We start from the raw sequence: 20642 nt of genomic DNA on the forward strand, positions 1-20642 counted from the left end.
TCAAAGCAAGCTTTCATATGAGTGATTGAACATAGCTAAGCAGTTTTACAGCTTTTGTTTTTTCTTTTAGACCAAGGCAACACTTTACAAGGTTTCAATAATAATTGAAAAAGTCATGTTTACAAAGCAAAGTGCAAGATTTATGTATCACAGAACAGCATTGAAACTGCCTGACACATATCCTGAAACACATCCTACACTAAATACACTAAATCATGTTTTTTGATTATTATGTGGCATCATTAATTCATGTCATTTTCTGTGAATAATCAGGCAACATTGTATTTTCACCTGTGAAATACTTGTAAAAGACAGAAGCCTAAATTAGTATGCCTGTATGAATGACATACTAGAATGGAAATAACAAGTAAATAAGATACACATGATGTTCATAGAGGCATTAACCCATTAAAATGTTTTATGGGTTTATGGATCAAAAGAGCTTACAATTAGAGACATCTTGAAATATTTTCCCAGTCATGATCATCCTGAAAGCTGATCGAAACTGGCTGTAAAAGAAAGCATAAATAAAGGGATTGAACATTGAATTTGACCATCCAAGCCACTTAAAAAATTGCATGACATGAAAAGGTATTGTATAATTGCTGAAAGGATTAAAGCTCATACATAGAACAAAAGGCGTCCAACTCAGGAGAAAACTCCCCACCACAATAGACAGAGTTTTAGTCGCCTTTCTCTCCATTTTACTGGCAGCTGCAGCAGAGTTTGCCATGCTCAGGATGCTGCGTGCTTGTCTCTGTGCCACCATGAAAATCTTTAGGTAGAGTGCAAGCATCACAATAGCTGGGAAAAAAAATGTAATTAAAGCTGCCACAACTACTGTACCCTGTGCTTTATTTTGAAATGAAGCACACCTCTTGTTTTTTTGTCCTTTATCTGGGGCCTGGAATGTGATAATAATTCCATTCAGAGTGGCAACAGTCCAGGACACCATGATCATGATCCCAACAACACGGACATTTATTTTAATTCTGTATATCAAAGGATGACACACAGCATAATATCTGTCCACAGAAATGAAGCACATGTTCCATATGGAAGAATTGGACAGCAACATATCTAAGCTGCTCCGTACCCTACAAAGTAGATCATACAGACGCCAGTATGAGCTGACAAAGAGGATGACAGTGAAAGGCAAGATGAAAAGTCCAACTAGCAGGTCAGCCACAGCCAGAGAGAGCATCAGGAAGTTTGTAGGAGTGTGGAGCTGTTTGAAGTAAGCAATAGAGATGATTACAAGTAGGTTTCCACACATTATGAGAACTGACAACGAGCCACCAAAAATACAAAATAAATATGAAATAGTCACTGCAGTAACGTCAGGCACATTTGCTGATTCATTAAAAAGAAGCCGATATTCAACAACATCAGAAGAATCCATGCTTAAATTATCATTTATAACTTAATAACACACCTTACATTAGGACAAATAAACAGAGAATCATACACAGCAGTATACAAAGTAGTATGTTTCACACCATGCTCATAATCCTGGTGTGTGTTTGTAGTGAAATGTGTCCCTAATCTCCACTGGTGAGCAGAATGTCAGAATAGAAATACTGTTCAAGCTCATTAGCATATTCATTTCAACAAAGGTGTGTTAAAAATATGTCATCATGCTGAGAAACCACCTCTACCTACAGTAGCAGTCAAGTTCTGGACACACCCGCTCATGTAATGTTTTTTCCTCATTTTTCACAGTTGGTGTCAAAAGTGGAAATGTGGCAGAGTCCAGATGGGCCCAGATACGACCACTTTTGAAAGATTGGCTACATCCTATAGGTGGTCTCCACACTGAATGAACTCAAAAACTCCCAGAGTTTATTTTTCACTTAATATAAGACAAAATCACCTAAAGAGTAGGATTTAAAGAGGCCATAGCCCGGAAGTGCCAGACGCTGCATTTTTGTGTGTATCTGTGTCATTACCTCATCTAAGAAGCCCTAAAAGTCCATAACAATCAGTTGAGACACTGCTGAGAGCCCAGCATTTGATTGTTTTCCTGAGCTCTACGAAGCAGAAATGCACTTCCGTTGACTAATAACGTCACTGGTGATTTCACCTCTCCTCTAAACAGCAACGCCTCCATGTCTACTCTACTACTCTCGTTGTAGCTGCTGAGCGTTACGGTTGTACGGAGCCCCAGACATGACATGGTAAAAAAAAAAAGAAGAAAATTGTGCCCACAGTATAACGTGCACACAAAATACTATTTCGTGGCCACGAAGTAGGTATAATGTGCGCACGAAATACTAAGCTACAGAGCTTAATAATACTGAAATACTGAGCTAAGACATTCAATCAAAAAAAGACATTCTGAAAGGCCTGTCATTGCAAGTAACCGTTATTACCGAGAGGCATTTAAACAGAATATTGAGAGGCGCAGGTACGACAATAACAACACCACACCGCTCGATTTGGTTACCCAGGTGTCCAGGAATGATTATATTATTAATTAATATTTCGTGTGCACGTTATACTTATTTTGTGGCCACAAAGTAGTATTTTGTACGCACGTTATAGCTATTTCATGGGCACAATTTCTTTAATTTTTTTACCATGTCATGCCGGGGTCCGTACAACCGATACGCTCAGCAGCTACAGCGAGAGAAGTTCTTCTTCTTCTACGGTTGAAAGTAGCAATATAAAGCAGGACACAGCACCAAATTTCACCCAAAGGAAGGAGCAGCTCCAACAATACGTATATTACAATTTTTACAAACAGTAAAACTGTCTTTGTGTGCTTGTTTTGTCGTTTAGCATTAGCGATAGCTGGCTACAGGCTAAGCTACACACGTTCGGTCGTGTTTCATTTGCATGTATGTGTGTTTATCATCTCGGCAACCACAACTTTATCCAAGCTACAGGCATCCTGTAGCAGTCTTTGCGATGGAGGTGGTTCACTTGTCACAGTGTCTTGTGACTCTGGGTCAGACTCCGGGTTAAATGCGTAAGGGATTATGGCGAGGGGTCGTGACGACGACATTACTCAATGTTTTGATAATTGCTAGCGGTGCATCCGCCTTTCCAGAGGGGGAGCTCCGGGTCTGAGAGCCGACGTGCCAATTATGTCACTTCCAGGTAACTGGCCAATCACAAGACAGTGGGAAAGCTCTCGTTGGCTGGCCAATCACTAGACAGTCCGTGTTCCGTGGGTGTGGTTTAGGTCTGAAACAGCACAGCTGACGAGAGCGTCAGTGATGAGACATTTACATTGTCTAGTTTGCCGCAACTAGGAGGTTTTTGACCATAAAAATGACTTCATGATTGTAAGTACACCTCCATATCTCACATATAAGTGAGATAGGACCATGCTATGGCCTCTTTAAGTGAGATAATGGAGCTTGTTTTTAGACAGTACATCTTGAATATTTTTTTAAGTGGAACAGTCTTGAAAACATCATGTTTTGAGTCACATCTCAAATGAAAAAAGCTTTTCGACATGTCATAAGGTTTTTAAGCTGCTGTGTTATATGTAAAAGATGAATCTTCTTGTTTCAAGAAATAGACTTAAGTGGAACTGAGACAACATATCTGCTTTATTGAAAACGGCATGGTCAACATGCCCAACTCACAATGCACAGTACAGTGTGGCCATTTTTCTTACGCTGCATAATATGAGTCAGGAACTTCAAGACATTTTGTCTCAAAATGCCAGTTTCTAATCTAATTTCAAGTAGGTGGTGGACTTAAATCTAGAAGTGTCACTATAACTAAATATTTGTTAAATATACAGTACTTGACACATACAAGATGCTACTTTTGAGGGGAAAATACTATTTTTGAGCATTGCAAGCTTATTATGAGACACAAAACATCACAATACTTGTAAAATATAGCTAAAAATGTGTTTTTCCAGCCAATTTTAAGATCACTCTTATCTTGTAAGGCTTAAATCATTCACACAACACACCCTGAGGCGTCCTCCAGTCAGCTTACCTGCACTTAAGCAGTACATACATGTTCATTCAAAGGTCTAGGGACAATACACATATCAGTGATTTTAGCTTTCCATGAGTATCCTCTAGTGGAGACGTGTACAAGAGCAGACCTATAGGCTCAAAACTGTACTCTCTGCCCTGGTGACGCGATGCAGCTGGGGTGCTGTGCCAGGGACAGAGGGACCCCGTCCCTTGGGTCCACCGACAACCCCCAGTGAGGGGGGCATCCAGGGGTAGGAGAAGCTTATGTATATGTCCGCAGCCCCAGGAAGTGGCAAGGTGCGGACGGGGGTTCGCTGTAAACCACTGTTGCCCTGAGTCTTACAAAGCCAACCTAGAGTCAGTCGTAGCGCACCACCGGCAGAGGAAATTTCATTTTCACAACTTATGTGTGACACTCTTGTATGATGAAGTAGGCATCAATTCATGAAAAAAACTGTTGAAAAGGCGCTTTATAAATCTAAGTTATTATTATTTTATTGTTATTAAATACACGTTTTATTTTACTGTATGAGTCACACAGACTTGCTTGTGTTGTATGGTAACTTTGTGGTTTGTGTGTGAGAGATTGAGAAACAGAGATCTTTTCTTTGTGATTAATATCTTTAATCTCAAAGCAAGCTTTCATATAAGTGTTTGAACATAGCTAAGCAGTTTTACAGCTTTTGTTTTTTTTCAGACCAAGGCAACATTTTACAAGATTTCATTAAGGACACACACACACATCTAATCATCGTTAGAATAAATGTTGTTGACAAAGTCATGTTTACAAAGCAAAGTGCAAGATGGATGTATCACAGAACAGCATTGAAACTGCCTGACACATATCCTGAAACACATCCTACACTAAATACACTAAATCATGTTTTTTGATTATTATGTGGCATCATTAATTAAAGTCATTTAATGTGAATAATCAGGCAACATTGTATTTTCCCCTGTGAAGTACTCGTAAAAGACAAGAAGCTTAATTAGTATGCCTGTATGAATGACATACTAGAATGGAAATAACAAGTAAATAAGATACACATGATGTTCATCGAGGCATTAACCCATTAAAATGTTTTATGGGTTTATGGATCAAAAGAGCTTACAATTAGAGACATCTTGAAATATTTTCCCAGTCATGATCATCCTGAAAGCTGATCGAAACTGGCTGTAAAAGAAAGCATAAATAAAGGGATTGAACATTGAATTTGACCATCCAAGCCACTTAAAAAATTGCATGACATGAAAAGGTATTGTATAATTGCTGAAAGGATTAAAGCTCATACATAGAACAAAAGGCGTCCAACTCAGGAGAAAACTCCCCACCACAATAGACAGAGTTTTAGTCGCCTTTCTCTCCATTTTACTGGCAGCTGCAGCAGAGTTTGCCATGCTCAGGATGCTGCGTGCTTGTCTCTGTGCCACCATGAAAATCTTTAGGTAGAGTGCAAGCATCACAATAGCCGGGAAAAAAAATGCAATTAAAGCTCCCACAACTACTGTATCCTGTGCTTTATTTTGAAATGAAGCACACCTCTTGTTTTTTTGTCCTTTATCTGGGGCCTGGAATGTGATAATAATTCCATTCAGAGTGGCAACAGTCCAGGACACCATGATCATGATCCCAACAACACGGACATTTATTTTAATTCTGTATATCAAAGGATGACACACTGCATAATATCTGTCCACAGAAATGAAGCACATGTTCCATATGGAAGAATCGGACAGCAACATATCTAAGCTGCTCCGTACCCTACAAAGTAGATCATACAGACGCCAGTATGAGCTGACAAAGAGGATGACAGTGAAAGGCAAGATGAAAAGTCCAACTAGCAGGTCAGCCACAGCCAGAGAGAGCATCAGGAAGTTTGTAGGAGTGTGGAGCTGTTTGAAGTAAGCAATAGAGATTATAACAAGTAGATTTCCACACATTATGAGAACTGACAACGAGCCACCAAAAATACAAAATAAATATGAAATAGTCACTGCAGTAACGTCAGGCACATTTGCTGATTCATTAAAAAGAAACTGCTCTGCAACGTCTGAATAATCCATGTTTAAATGATCGTTTATAACTTAATAACACACCTTACATTAAGACAAATAAACAGAGAATCATACACAGCAATATCCTGGTTTGTTCATCTGTAGTGAAATGTGTCCCTAATCTCTGCTGGTGAGCAGAATGTCAGAATAGAAATACTGTTCACGCTCATTAGCATATTCATTTCAACAAAGGTGTGTTAAAAATATGTCATCATGCTGAGTAACCACCTCTACCGACAGTAGCAGTCAAGTTCTGGACACACCCTCTCATTTAATATTTGTTTCCTCATTTTTCACAGTTGGTGTCAAAAGTGGAAATGTGGCAGAGGCTGACTGTTTAGACAGTGCATCTTGAATATTTGTTTAAGTGGAACAGTCTTGAAAACATCTTGTTTTGTGTCACATCTCAGATGAAACAAGCTTTTTGACATGTCATAAGGTTTTTAAACTGCTGTGTTATTTGTATACAAGATGAATCGTCTTGTTTCAAGAAAAAGACTTAAATTATCTGAGACAACAAATCTGCTTTATTGAAAAAGGCATGGACAACATGCCCAACTCACAACTCACAATGCACAGTACAGTGTGGCCATTTTTCTTACGCAGCCTAATACAAGTCAGGAAAAAAAAATATTTATTTAAATATATTTATTAAATGTCTTATTTCAAGAATATCTTGTATTCATTTCTTTTTTTGCTTATTTTTGGAGTGGTCTTTTTTCCAGTGCAACAGACCATCTTGGTAAAATGTGAAAACAGTGCTTGAAGTCTAGTGCAAAAGATTCCAAGACCCAAACATCCAGTCAGGGGACACCCCTGAGAATTCTACAACTGGCTGATGGATTTATACCATAAATTGATTAATCCAGCAGAAATGCCTCTTGAGGAGATAGGGGAGATCCTCATTTTGGAGGATTTTCTGCTCTGTGTCTCCAGGTGCAAGTGTGGGTCAAGGAGCACAACCCACAAAGAGGGCACCAAGCAGCAGGGCTTGTGGACTCCTTTCTGGCTGCCCAAGGACTTCCGCTTCCAAGGTTCCAACAGACCGGTGGTAAAGGCTAAGTCTGTTGGGTATGGGAGTAAAGCTGCAAAGCAAGCTGCGAGCAAAGTAGGGGTCCAAGCACCAGACATTACTCTCTGCCTCACAACCCAACACAACACTTAGCAATGCACAGGCCTACAGACCCACATCCATTAGCCCCCAAGAGTAGAGACAACCTACTGTGTCACTACTGTGTTAAACAAGGACACCAAGTTAGGGAATGCCCTGTCAAGGAAGCTAAAATCACTGATATGTGTGTTGTCCCTAGACCTTTGAATGAACATGGATGTACTGCTTAAGTGCAGGTTACCAATGTGACTGTTAATGGAATGCCAGCCAGAGCTGTTCTGGACACTGGCAGCACCGAGACTCTTGTGCACCCCCACCCAGTGGATCAGCTAGAAACGCTGACTGGAGGACGCCACAGGGTGTGTTGTGTGAATGGTGATGACCGTGAGTGTCCTCTAGTAGAGACGTGTACAAGAGCAGACCTATAGGATCAAAGCTGGCATAATCAAGGGGTTGAGCCATCCACTGGTTTTGGACCAGGATCTTCTGATACTGCTGATACTTGTGTGTCTGCTTAACTTGTGAGTATGGAAGAGAGAGTGTTGTTTTACCACTTGCACCTGGTGATAATTACCCCTGCACCTTTAAAAGCTTCACTCCCCCCTTGTCAGTGCGTCACAGATGAGTATTCATCGAAGACCAAGTTATCGATTCAAGCGTTTGTATCTCGTAGTTTCACCATTCATGGTAGTATCGCAGCAAGGCTGTCGTTTTATTTTTTAGTTTTCGCAGCTTGGCTGTAGACTTCTTTTCTGTGTTTTTGAGTTGTTTTTTTAGCCTGTTTTGCTCCCTCCCTGAGTGTTGTTTTGACCTCTGGTCAACTTTTCATTTTTGCTTATCCAAGCAAATAAACCTTTTTGAAACCTGCTTCTGTTCTCCTGCAATTGAGTCCAATATCTTGACTCCCACCGTGACACATTTCTGCTTATTGTGCGCGTAATCTGTCGATTAAAACCTAAAAATTCCTTGGTCAGTGTTTCAAGATGGGTCAGGTGGGTTGTGACATCGCCGCTGACCCCTGGTGCCCAATTTACGTGGGCCACTCTCCGCCCTGGTGATGTGATGCGGTTGGGGTGCTGTGCCGGGGACTAAGGGACATGTGTACGTCTGTGGCCCCGGGAAGTGGCAAGGTCCGGACGTGGGGGTTCGCTGGAAACCACCGTCACCCAGAGCCTTAAAAAGCCGACCTAGAGTCGGTCGCGGCGCACCACCGGCGGAGGAAATTTCATTTTCACAACTTATGTGTAACACTTATGTATGATGAAGTAGGCATCAATTCATGAAAAAAATGTTATTTGTTAAAAGACTACACTTTTTTTTTCTTAAACTAAAACTGGACTTAAACCTTTTTGAGTTTTTGTCGACTAAAACTGGACTAAAACTATCACATATAGAAATGAATAAAATGTGACTAAAACTAATAAGCATTTTAGTCCAAAAGACTAAAACTACGACAAAATCTAGAATGGCTGCCAAAAACAACACTGGGTACAGAAAGGAGAAACGGTTTGGTACTGTTAAAGTTATGCCTAGAATAGATCAGGAAGCCATTCCACGCTGAAACAACTGCACTGGCTCCCTGTTAAGTTCTGGATCATCTTTAAGCTTCTCCTCCTCTATGTGAACCGTCCCTCCCGGAACCTGCGGTCTGCCGACCTCGGTCTCCTCTCCTTCCCCGCACCTGGAGGCAAAGCTTTGGCAACAGAGCTTTCAGTGTCACTGCTCCAACCCTCTGGAACTCACTCCCTCTGGTTATTGCCAGGCACCAACTCTGGAGACTTTGAAATAACTGTTGAAGCAACACTTATTCCTGCACGTTTTTGCCACTTGATTGTTTGTGATCTGTCGTTTTCTGTTTTCAACTGTACAGCGACCTTGGGTTTCGTGAAAGGTGCTTTATAAATCTAAGTTATTATTATTTTATTGTTTTTAAATACACGTTTTATTTTACCGTATGAGTCACACAGACTTGCTTGTGTTGAATGGTAACTTTGTGGTTTGTGTGTGTGAGAGATTGAGAAACAGAGATCTTTTTGTTGCAAGTGATTAATATCTTTAATCTCAAAGCAAGCTTTCATATGAGTGTTTGAACATAGCTAAGTAGTTTTACAGCTTTTGTTTTTTTTCAGACCAAGGCAACATTTTACAAGGACACACACACACACACACACACACACACACACACACACACACACATCTAATCATCATCTGAATGCATATTGTTGACAAAGTCATGTTTACAAAGCAAAGTGCAAGATTGATGTATCACAGAACAGCATTGAAACTGACTGACACATATCCTGAAACACATCCTACACTAAATACACTAAATCGTGTTTTTTGATTATTATGTGGCATCATTAATTAAAGTCATTTAATGTGCACAATCAGGCAACATTGTATTTTCACCTGTGAAGTACTCGTAAAAGACAGAAGCTTAAATTAGTATGCCTGTATGAATGACATAGTAGAATGGGAATAACAAGTAAATAAGATACACATGATGTTCATAGAGGCATTGACCCATTCAAATGTTTTATGGGTCAAGTAGATCGAGTATGTTATGGATCAAAAGAGCTTAGAATTAGAGACATCTTGAAAGATTTTCCCAGTCATGATCATCCTGAAAGCTGATCGAAACTGGCTGTAAAAGAAAGCATAAATACAGGGATTGAACATTGAATTTGACCATCCAAGCCACTTAAAAAATTGCATGACATGAAAAGGTATTGTATAATTGCTGAAAGGATTAAAGCTCAAACACAGAATGAAAGGCGTCCAACTCAGGAGAAAACTCCCCACCACAATAGACAGAGTTTTAGTCGCCTTTCTCTCCATTTTACTGGCAGCTGCAGCAGAGTTTGCCATGCTCAGGATGCTGCGTGCTTGTCTCTGTGCCACCATGAAAATCTTTAGGTAGAGTGCAAGCATCACAATAGCCGGGAAAAAAAATGCAATTAAAGCTCCCACAACTACTGTATCCTGTGCTTTATTTTGAAATGAAGCACACCTCTTGTTTTTTTGTCCTTTATCTGGGGCCTGGAATGTGAAAATAATTCCATTCAGAGTGGCAACAGTCCAGGACACCATGATCATGATCCCAACAACACGGACATTTATTTTAATTCTGTATATCAAAGGATGACACACTGCATAATATCTGTCAACAGAAATGAAGCACATGTTCCATATGGAAGAATTGGACAGCAACATATCTAAGCTGCTCCGTACCCTACAAAGTAGATCATACAGACGCCAGTATGAGCTGACAAAGAGGATGACAGTGAAAGGCAAGATGAAAAGTCCAACTAGCAGGTCAGCCACAGCCAGAGAGAGCATCAGGAAGTTTGTAGGAGTGTGGAGCTGTTTGAAGTAAGCAATAGAGATGATTACAAGTAGGTTTCCACACATTATGAGAACTGACAACGAGCCACCAAAAATACAAAATAAATATGAAATAGTCACTGCAGTAACGTCAGGCACATTTGCTGATTCATTAAAAAGAAACTGCTCTGCAACGACGTCTGAATAATCCATGTTTAAATGATCGTTTATAACTTAATAACACACCTTACATTAAGACAAATAAACAGAGAATCATACACAGCAATATCCTGGTTTGTTCATCTGTAGTGAAAGGTGTCCCTAATCTCTGCTGGTGAGCAGAATGTCAGAATAGAAATACTGTTCACGCTCATTAGCATATTCATTTCAACAAAGGTGTGTTAAAAATATGTCATCTTGCTGAGTAACCACCTCTACCGACAGTAGCAGTCAAGTTCTGGACACACCCTCTCATTTAATATTTGTTTCCTCATTTTTCACAGTTGGTGTATAAAGTGGAAATGTGGCAGAGGCTGACTGTTTAGACAGTGCATCTTGAATATTTGTTTAAGTGGAACAGTCTTGAAAACATCTTGTTTTGTGTCACATCTCAGATGAAACAAGCTTTTTGACATGTCATAAGGTTTTTAAACTGCTGTGTTATTTGTATACAAGATGAATCTTCTTGTTTCAAGAAAAATACTTAAATTATCTGAGACAACAAATCTGCTTCATTGAAAAAGGCATGGACAACATGCCCAACTCACAACTCACAATGCACAGTACAGTGTGGCCCTTTTTCTTACGCTGCCTAATACAAGTCAGGAAAAAAAAATATTTATTTAAATATATTTATTAAATGTCTTATTTCAAGAATATCTTGTATTCATTTCTTTTTTTGCTTAGTTTTGGAGTGGTCTTTTTTCCAGTGCAACAGACCATCTTGGTAAAATGTGAAAACAGTGCTTGAAGTCTACTGCAAAAGATTCCAAGACCCAAACATCCAGTCAGGGGACACCCCTGAGAATTCTACAACTGGCTGATGGATTTATACCATAAATTGATTAATCCAGCAGAAATGCCTCTTGAGGAGATAGGGGAGATCCTCATTTTGGAGGATTTTCTGCTCTGTGTCTCCAGGTGCAAGTGTGGGTCAAGGAGCACAACCCACAAAGAGGGCACCAAGCAGCAGGGCTTGTGGACTCCTTTCTGGCTGCCCAAGGACTTCCGCTTCCAAGGTTCCAACAGACCGGTGGTAAAGGCTAAGTCTGTTGGGTATGGGAGTAAAGCTGGTCCTAGAAATTGCGAGCAAAGTAGGGGTCCAAGCACCAGACATTATTCTCTGCCTCACAACCCAACACAACACTTAGCAATGCACAGGCCTACAGACCCACATCCATTAGCCCCCAAGAGTAGAGACAACCTACTGTGTCACTACTGTGTTAAACAAGGACACCAAGTTAGGGAATGCCCTGTCAAGGAAGCTAAAATCACTGATATGTGTGTTGTCCCTAGACCTTTGAATGAACATGGATGTACTGCTTAAGTGCAGGTTATCAATGTGACTGTTAATGGAATGCCAGCCAGAGCTGTTCTGGACACTGGCAGCACCGAGACTCTTGTGCACCCCCACCCGTTGGATCAGCTAGAAACGCTGACTGGAGGACGCCACAGGGTGTGTTGTGTGAATGGTGATGACCGTGAGTGTCCTCTAGTAGAGACGTGTACAAGAGCAGACCTATAGGATCAAAGCTGGCATAATCAAGGGGTTGAGCCATCCACTGGTTTTGGACCAGGATCTTCTGATACTGCTGATACTTGTGTGTCTGCTTAACTTGTGAGTATGGAAGAGAGAGTGTTGTTTTACCACTTGCACCTGGTGATAATTACCCCTGCACCTTTAAAAGCTTCACTCCCCCCTTGTCAGTGCGTCACAGATGAGTATTCATCGAAGACCAAGTTATCGATTCAAGCGTTTGTATCTCGTAGTTTCACCATTCATGGTAGTATCGCAGCAAGGCTGTCGTTTTATTTTTTAGTTTTCGCAGCTTGGCTGTAGACTTCTTTTCTGTGTTTTTGAGTTGTTTTTTTAGCCTGTTTTGCTCCCTCCCTGAGTGTTGTTTTGACCTCTGGTCAACTTTTCATTTTTGCTTATCCAAGCAAATAAACCTTTTTGAAACCTGCTTCTGTTCTCCTGCAATTGAGTCCAATATCTTGACTCCCACCGTGACACATTTCTGCTTATTGTGCGCGTAATCTGTCGATTAAAACCTAAAAATTCCTTGGTCAGTGTTTCAAGATGGGTCAGGTGGGTTGTGACATCGCCGCTGACCCCTGGTGCCCAATTTACGTGGGCCACTCTCCGCCCTGGTGATGTGATGCGGTTGGGGTGCTGTGCCGGGGACTAAGGGACATGTGTATGTCTGTGGCCCCGGGAAGCGGCAAGGTCCGGACGTGGGGGTTCGCTGGAAACCACTGTCACCCAGAGCCTTAAAAAGCCGACCTAGAGTCGGTCGCGGCGCACCACCGGCGGAGGAAATTTCATTTTCACAACTTATGTGTAACACTTTTGTATGATGAAGTAGGCATCAATTCATGAAAAAAATGTTATTTGTTAAAAGACTACACTTTTTTTTTCTTAAACTAAAACTGGACTTAAACCTTTTTGAGTTTTTGTCGACTAAAACTGGACTAAAACTATCACATATAGAAATGAATAAAATGTGACTAAAACTAATAAGCATTTTAGTCCAAAAGACTAAAACTACGACAAAATCTAGAATGGCTGCCAAAAACAACACTGGGTACAGAAAGGAGAAACGGTTTGGTACTGTTAAAGTTATGCCTAGAATAGATCAGGAAGCCATTCCACGCTGAAACAACTGCACTGGCTCCATGTTAAGTTCTGGATCATCTTTAAGCTTCTCCTCCTCTATGTGAACCGTCCCTCCCGGAACCTGCGGTCTGCCGACCTCGGTCTCCTCTCCTTCCCCGCACCTGGAGGCAAAGCTTTGGCAACAGAGCTTTCAGTGTCACTGCTCCAACCCTCTGGAACTCACTCCCTCTGGTTATTGCCAGGCACCAACTCTGGAGACTTTGAAATCACTGTTGAAGCGACACTTATTCCTGCACGTTTTTGCCACTTGATTGTTTGTGATCTGTCGTTTTCTGTTTTCAACTGTACAGTGACCTTGGGTTTCGTGAAAGGTGCTTTATAAATCTAAGTTACTATTATTTTATTGTTATTAAATACACGTTTTATTTTACCGTATGAGTCACAGACTTGCTTGTGTTGAATGGTAACTTTGTGGTTTGTGTGTGTGAGAGCTTGAGAAACAGAGATCTTTTTATTGCAAGTGATTAATATCTTTAATCTCAAAGCAAGCTTTCATAATAGTGTTTGAACATAGCTAAGCAGTTTTACAGCTTTTGTTTTTTTTCAGACCAAGGCAACATTTTACAAGGACACACACACACATCTAATCATCATCTGAATGCATATTGTTGACAAAGTCATGTTTACAAAGCAAAGTGCAAGATTGATGTATCACAGAACAGCATGGAAACTGCCTGACACATATCCTGAAACACATTCTCCACTAAATACACTAAATCATGTTTTTTGATTATTATGTGGCATCATTAATTAAAGTCATTTAATGTGAATAATCAGGCAACATTGTATTTTCACCTGTGAAGTACTCGTAAAAGACAGAAGCTTAAATTAGTATGCCTGTATGAATGACATAGTAGAATGGAAATAACAAGCAAATAAGATGTTCTATGATGTTCATAGAGGCATTGAACCATTAAAATGTTTTATGCGTCAAGTAGATCGAGTATGTTATAGATCAAAAGAGCTTACAATTAGAGACATCTTGAAATATTTTCCCAGTCATGATCATCCTGAAAGCTGATCGAAACCAGCTGTAAAAGAAAGCATAAATAAAGGGATTGAACATTGAATTTGACCATCCAAGCCACTTGAATAATTGCATGACATGAAAAGGTATTGTATAATTGCTCAAAGGATTAAAGCTCAAACACAGAAGGAAAGGCGTCCAACACAGGAGAAAACTCCCCACCACAATAGACAGAGTTTTAGTCGCCTTTCTCTCCATTTTACTGGCAGCTGCAGCAGAGTTTGCCATGCTCAGGATGCTGCGTGCTTGTCTCTGTGCCACCATGAAAATCTTTAGGTAGAGTGCAAACATCACAATAGCCGGGAATAAAAATGAGATTAAAAGTCCCACAACTATTGTACCTTGTGCTTTATTTTGAAATGAAGCACACCTCTTGTTTTTTTGTCCTTTATCTGGGGCCTGGAATGTGATAATAATTCCATTCAGAGTGGCAATAGTCCAGGACACCATGATCATGATCCCAACAACACGGACATTTATTTTAATTCTGTATATCAAAGGATGACACACTGCATAATATCTGTCAACAGAAATGGAGCACATGTTCCATATGGAAGAATTGCACAGCAACATATCTAAGCTGCTCCGTACCCTACAAAGTAGATCATACAGACGCCAGTATGAGCTGACAAAGAGGATGACAGTGAAAGGCAAGATGAAAAGTCCAACTAGCAGGTCAGCCACTGCCAGAGAGAGCATCAGGAAGTTTGTAGGAGTGTGGAGCTGTTTGAAGTAAGCAATGGATATTATTACAAGTAGGTTTCCAAACGTTATGAGAACTGACAACAAGCCAGCAAAAATACAAAATAGATATGAAATAGTCACCGCAGTTATATCCGGCACATTTGCTGATTCATTAAAAAGTAACTGCTCTGCAACAACATCTGAAGAATCCATGCTTAAATTATCATTGATATTATTGATTACCTGCTTAACATCAAGACATACACAGAGAATCATACACAGCAGTATAAAGAGAACTATGTTTCACACCATGCTTATAATCCTGGCTTGTGCATCTGTAGTGAAAGGTTGTCCGAATTCTCTGCTGGTGAGCAGAATGTCAGGATAGAAATACTGTTCATATGCTGAGTAACCACACCTCTACCTACAGTTCCAGTCAAGTTCTGGCCACGCCCTCTAATTTAATGTTTCTTTCTTATTTTCCATTACTTACTACATTGTAGATTAATCATCAATATGTCAAAAGCACACATATTGTTAAAAGCGCTGTGTGAAGTCAAAGGACTATAGATATATTTATGAATATAATTTATTAATAAATCAATCAATCAATAATACATTAGTATTTTTTTTTTTTCTAACTAAACTTTAGCAGGTGGAACTTTTAGGCTTTGCGGTAACCCAGACTCATTTTAGTGACGTACCCAATTCTACACTGGTTTGGATAATGGAGAAGTTTCTGACAGGGGCAAAAAATCTGTGCAATGTTTTGGAAAGTAACAGCAAACCAACGTCAGCCGAAGTGAACGATGATTCACCAAAACCCAAGACAAATGGACATGTATTTATTAATAAAAAATAATGTTGTTCTTATTGCACATTTCATATTTTTATTTGAATTGCTTTCTCAGGAAGCAATATTGAGGTTATTTGTATTGCTAAAGCAAAATGTTATTTGCACTGCAAATTATTGAAAGAAACGTGAAACGTTTGTTCTAATATTGATGTTTCTTTCAATAAATGTTATACTTGACACATTGTTACAATTTTGTAAGAGTTGGGGGGGCCGTCCAGGAAATTTCTTCCTCCAAAGGGGGGCCCACCAGAAAAAGTTTGAGAACCACTGTACTAATCCAAGAATCCAGTGTGATTGTACATTAACATTTAAATAACTGAATTAACGCTTGTGTAATGAAGGGAACTTCATTATTGCTGATTGTGCACTATTTGGGTTTTGGGTTATTGCATTATTAGTATCTTGTTGATTATTGAACATAAATAATGGCACTTGACACTTTAATATTAATTGGCACTTTATTGCAGGTTTGCACAGAACATTTTCACATTTTCTATAAAACATTTTAATAATTGGTATTCATTGAATGTTTGAATTGATTGGAAAAAACCCTTCTCGTACTATGATTGTTTATCTTGGGACAGGTGCTGTGGTGGCCAATCAGCTCCTCCTGGAAAGAAAGGAGAATTAAGACAGGAAATAACAATGTGTATATTAAAGGCAATAAATGACTGAAGTCAGTAGGTTCTGTTGGTAAATTGTGTTAATATGTGTTAGGAGTGCTATAGTAAACAGATGTTAAAGTTTGGCAAGACACTCACCTTTTTCCTTTGTTCCAGCATGGTGTTCAGTCAAAAGAGTCCCAAGGTGAGCAGGAACTTATTTATGGTTCCGGGGCAGACCAAGTAGAGAGATAGGAGAGGGTAACTTGTGGAAGATGGATAGGATTATTGTAATCCTAATGGGGATGTGGATTTTGTTTTTAATAAAATAATAATAATAAAAAGATTATTAAAAATGTATAAAAACATGTTCAAAATATTAAGTTAAAAATAAATTGTTTGTTGGTATTAATGATATTGATGGGTAACCTGCAAATGGTAGTACCAGAGCTGACAATCAGGGACACAGTATAAAAGGTGCCATTTTACATCTGTCTGTGTTTCTGGTCAGTGCTGAGATCTTTGTGTGGGTGTTGTGCTGGTGATGATTTGTTTGGAATAAAATGTCAATGTTGATCCCTCTCACCATCGCCATTCATCATTGCCACTGTAATATCTAGCTGCATTTAATGGTCTTTCTCACAAGTGGTGTCAGAGAGCTGGGCCCCACACTGCAGTGACATGATGACAATACATGGAAAGAAAAATGGACAAGCGGGACCAGGTCCAGGGACAGAGGACAAAGGTGATGAGAAGCTGGAGGAACTTGCAGGTCTGGTTAAAACTCTTATTCAATCTCAAGCAGTTAGAGATCAACACATGGAAATAGAGTCCTCTCACCAAGAGCAGAGATGGAAACAAATGCATTTTCAGTTGTCGCTATTACAACAGCAAGTGCACATAATGAGACAACAACGACCAGCCAGCGCCTGACACTCTCAAGGACAGCCTTCCTCCACAGAGAGATGATGCTAATGATGGTGATGATGATTACAATGATCCAGATGAGATGACCGGTCAGATGAGTTTTGGTTTTAGATCACAGCGGGAACCCAATGTCGTTGGCCTAAAGATGCATTGGCTGTGTGTCTGATTCCCCTGTTAACAATCTAAGCACGGAGTGCTTATGTTTCAATGGACATCAAAGAGTCAGGAGAGTCAACAGTGAAAGACATATCAGACTGTTATCCTGGTACAGTTCTTGAAAATGGTCAATCCAGAGCTGCGTCAAAGAGCATGACCCCAAGACGGCAGAGGAAGCGGCTCGCCTGGCAGAGGTCTTCACATCAGCCTGGAAAAGGGAGCCGAAACACCACCTTCAGCTGGGAAAACCACCATGCCCACCCAAGTAAGTCCACTGGGGGTGAACAGGGGTCTGGTCAATTTCAGGTGAAGTGGTTTTCTAGCAATAGGCAGCTCAATCCCCAACCCCCTACCTATGCCCAAAAGCCTCCCTTGGCCCACCAAACAGGATGTTAGGTGTTATCAATGTAATTTTTTTACCTTTTTTTTTTTTTCAATTATCTTTTTATTTATTTTTAAGATTTTAGTAACATAACAAACACCCAAGGAAATAAGGGAAGAAACAGACAAACACACTGACAAAAAAACAAACCAAAACCCCCAAAACAAATAAGATCAAATAATTCATGGTCACAGTTCACAGTCCATTGTTTGAAGATCTTATGTCAGATCTTATTATGGTATGATAGTGTCAGAGGTCCAGTAGAGGTTCCCATATCTTCCGGAAGGCATCCCCCTTCTGTTTTAGGGTGTGTATATGTTGTTCAAGTCTCAAGGTTTCATTTAAGATTTGTTTGAACAAATTAAATGACGGGGGTCTTTGCTGATTCCGGTTGAGTAGGATGCATTTCTTGAGTCTAAACTCGCAATGGTCCCAGCACAAGCCCCCCCAAATACCCAAATGCCCAGGAACAAAAGAGCTGCTGAATGTCCTCCGTTGTCTGTTCTGTCATGTTTGATGTTCTCACACCAGTACAACGTCATGCTACGCAGCCATCGGGCATAGCCCCCACTCCGCCTACCAAGTAAAGGTACTGTTCTTAATCAAAACACATGCCTGACCTAACCCTACCATGATAGAAACACAGCGTTTGTCCCAAGTGCCGTATCCCTTTTTCATACTATGAACATGTGAGGACCCAATGATTTTAATGCTGAGACTATAACCAGATGGTGTGGGTTGAGTGGGGATCATTGAAAGTGGTAATAGATTTTTGGCAAGATCATAATTTTTATAGTGGCAACTCTTCCCATGGGCAAACGTTCCACCATACCACCGTACAGTATAGTGTAGTTGTGTTAAGTCTGACAGCTTTGAGGAAATATTGAAAGAGAGGTATTTGATGTTACCTGACTTGAGGAAGTGGATAATGGTAGTTCAACACCAGAATTGACGGGTAATATAATTGATTTACAATTAATTAAGCAATCTGAAATCACTGAAAATGTATTTATAAGAGTATGAGGTTTGTGAGTTTTGGAGGAAATAAAGCAATTAAGGCTTATCTTGTGATGCAGGTTTGCTGTTTAAATGTATTTAATAGTTTTGTTTTGCTGGACTGCAGGTGGCTTGATTAAAGTGACAAACAGTGAAGGAAAGAATTGACAACCTTGTCTAGTGGCCCACTGGAGAGTGAATTTTGAAGAAGTTTGATAATTTGTCCTAACAGAGGCACTGGGAGAGCTATATAGAGCTTTGATCCTGGAAATGAAGGTGTCTTTGAATCCAAATTTATACAGTGTATCAAATGCTTTTTCTGCATCATCAGATCATTTTAAGATTTATGGAATGGATGGATGTTATTCTTTGTTCACTGTTAGCTTATTCCAGTATTTTGTCTCTCTTCTTTTTAAATTAGAGAGATTAAAGATCTTATTTTACCTCCGATTACTGCTTATGCCGTCTCCCAGAGAATACATGGAGATGTTCCCGGCAAATCAATGATTTCCAGAAATGCTGTCCACTCCCTTTCCATGCATTTGTAAACATTTCGATTAATTAGCAATGATATATTACATCTCCATCTCCATCTATCACATTTTGAAATTTTGTGAAATACTGTCACAAATATTGTCATTGGAATATCAAGATATAACTTTGATCTCATATCGCACACCCCTACTGAACAACTGTTTTTTCCTCACACAGTCAAACATTTTTTCTCTGCATTTCCATTAATTTTATTTTCAAAAGGAGTTTTATTGTGAGGTAACTGGTAACTATATATATATATATATATATATATATATGTGTACTCAATAAAATGTCAGGACTCTTCAGTGTGAGGCCTGAAGATGCAGTGATCCCAGTATGTCCCATGTATAAAAACATTTTTTTTACCTTCAATATAAGTATGAATTCATATAGCTTTTGTTGGAAACATTTAGGCAAAGGAAAGTACACAACATAACATTTGTCTGGAACTTTTTATTTAGTTTTATTCATAAATGTTACACACCCGCTCAGTTCAGAATGACACCGCTCCCCCTGGCTGTGGGATATTAAGGAAGCAGGAGGGTTAAGGAAAATTGTAAATATTAATAGTTCAATAATATGCCTTTATAGTGAAGACCATTAGGATCTTACAGGGTTTGACATTATTGCTGAGAGTTAAGTTCCAAAATGCTGTATACTACATTTTTAAAAGTAGTAACTATATCATTAACATTTAAGCATTTAGCAGACACTTTCATTCAACACGTCTTACAAAAGAGGAATATGCTACATAGTGTTAGTCTTGGAAATAACTCCACTAGATATGAACAGTGGACTGACAGATGGTGAGAGTGCCGAGGTGGATCCAAGTGCAGAAGGAGATAGATAGGGGAGGGGGGAGGGTAAGTGCTAGGACAGACGATGCTTTTGGAAGAGCTGGGTTTTCAAGAGCTAATAACAATTAGCTCTATTATTGGTGATAATAATAATAATAATTAATAATATCACTTTTGTGTTCAGTAATTCATTTTTAATCATTGCTTGAGTCATTACAACTAATTACATTGATAACAACATGTCTTCCTGTTTGAAGTTTGAGTGTGTGTACAATGACAATATCAGCATTCACAGTTAAATAGATAAGTATTATTATAGAGGCATTGACACATTAGATTGTTGAAGAC

At 39.6% G+C, this 20642-nt stretch overlaps 3 protein-coding genes across 3 annotated transcripts; all 3 read right to left on the minus strand.

The window, feature by feature from the left end:
- Positions 1-433: 433 nt before the first annotated feature.
- On the minus strand, positions 434-1402 carry LOC131443979 (trace amine-associated receptor 1-like). Its single transcript, XM_058614085.1, has one exon. The coding sequence runs from the start codon at positions 1400-1402 to the stop codon at positions 434-436; it is 969 nt and encodes a 322-aa protein (XP_058470068.1).
- A 7902-nt stretch (positions 1403-9304) lies between these two features.
- LOC131443980 (trace amine-associated receptor 1-like) lies at positions 9305-10521 on the minus strand. The gene has a single exon (XM_058614086.1). It carries the CDS (start codon positions 10519-10521, stop codon positions 9679-9681), a length of 843 nt encoding a protein of 280 aa, XP_058470069.1. The 3' UTR covers positions 9305-9678.
- A 3764-nt stretch (positions 10522-14285) lies between these two features.
- Positions 14286-16679, minus strand: LOC131443981 (trace amine-associated receptor 1-like). Its single transcript, XM_058614087.1, has 5 exons — positions 16659-16679; positions 16459-16507; positions 14954-15136; positions 14828-14881; positions 14286-14704 (listed from the first exon to the last, which is right to left on the minus strand). Exons 1-5 carry the CDS (start codon positions 16677-16679, stop codon positions 14286-14288), a joined length of 726 nt encoding a protein of 241 aa, XP_058470070.1.
- Between the last annotated feature and the right edge of the window lie 3963 nt (positions 16680-20642).

The sequence above is a fragment of the Solea solea genome, chromosome 17 (genome assembly GCF_958295425.1).
Source record: "Solea solea chromosome 17, fSolSol10.1, whole genome shotgun sequence".
NCBI lineage: Eukaryota > Metazoa > Chordata > Actinopteri > Pleuronectiformes > Soleidae > Solea > Solea solea.

Coding starts and splice junctions, on each gene's coding strand:
- LOC131443981 (XM_058614087.1), bottom strand. CDS start 16,679: ATGCTGGAACAAAGGAAAAAG. Junction 14,882..14,953: donor GCGTCTGTATGATCTACTTT/GTAGGGTACGGA, acceptor CCATTTCTGTTG/ACAGATATTATGCAGTGTGT. Junction 14,705..14,827: donor CAGAATTAAAATAAATGTCC/GTGTTGTTGGGA, acceptor TTCAAAATAAAG/CACAAGGTACAATAGTTGTG.
- LOC131443980 (XM_058614086.1), bottom strand. CDS start 10,521: ATGTGTGGAAACCTACTTGTAATCATCTCTATTGCTTACTTCAAACAG.
- LOC131443979 (XM_058614085.1), bottom strand. CDS start 1,402: ATGGATTCTTCTGATGTTGTTGAATATCGGCTTCTTTTTAATGAATCA.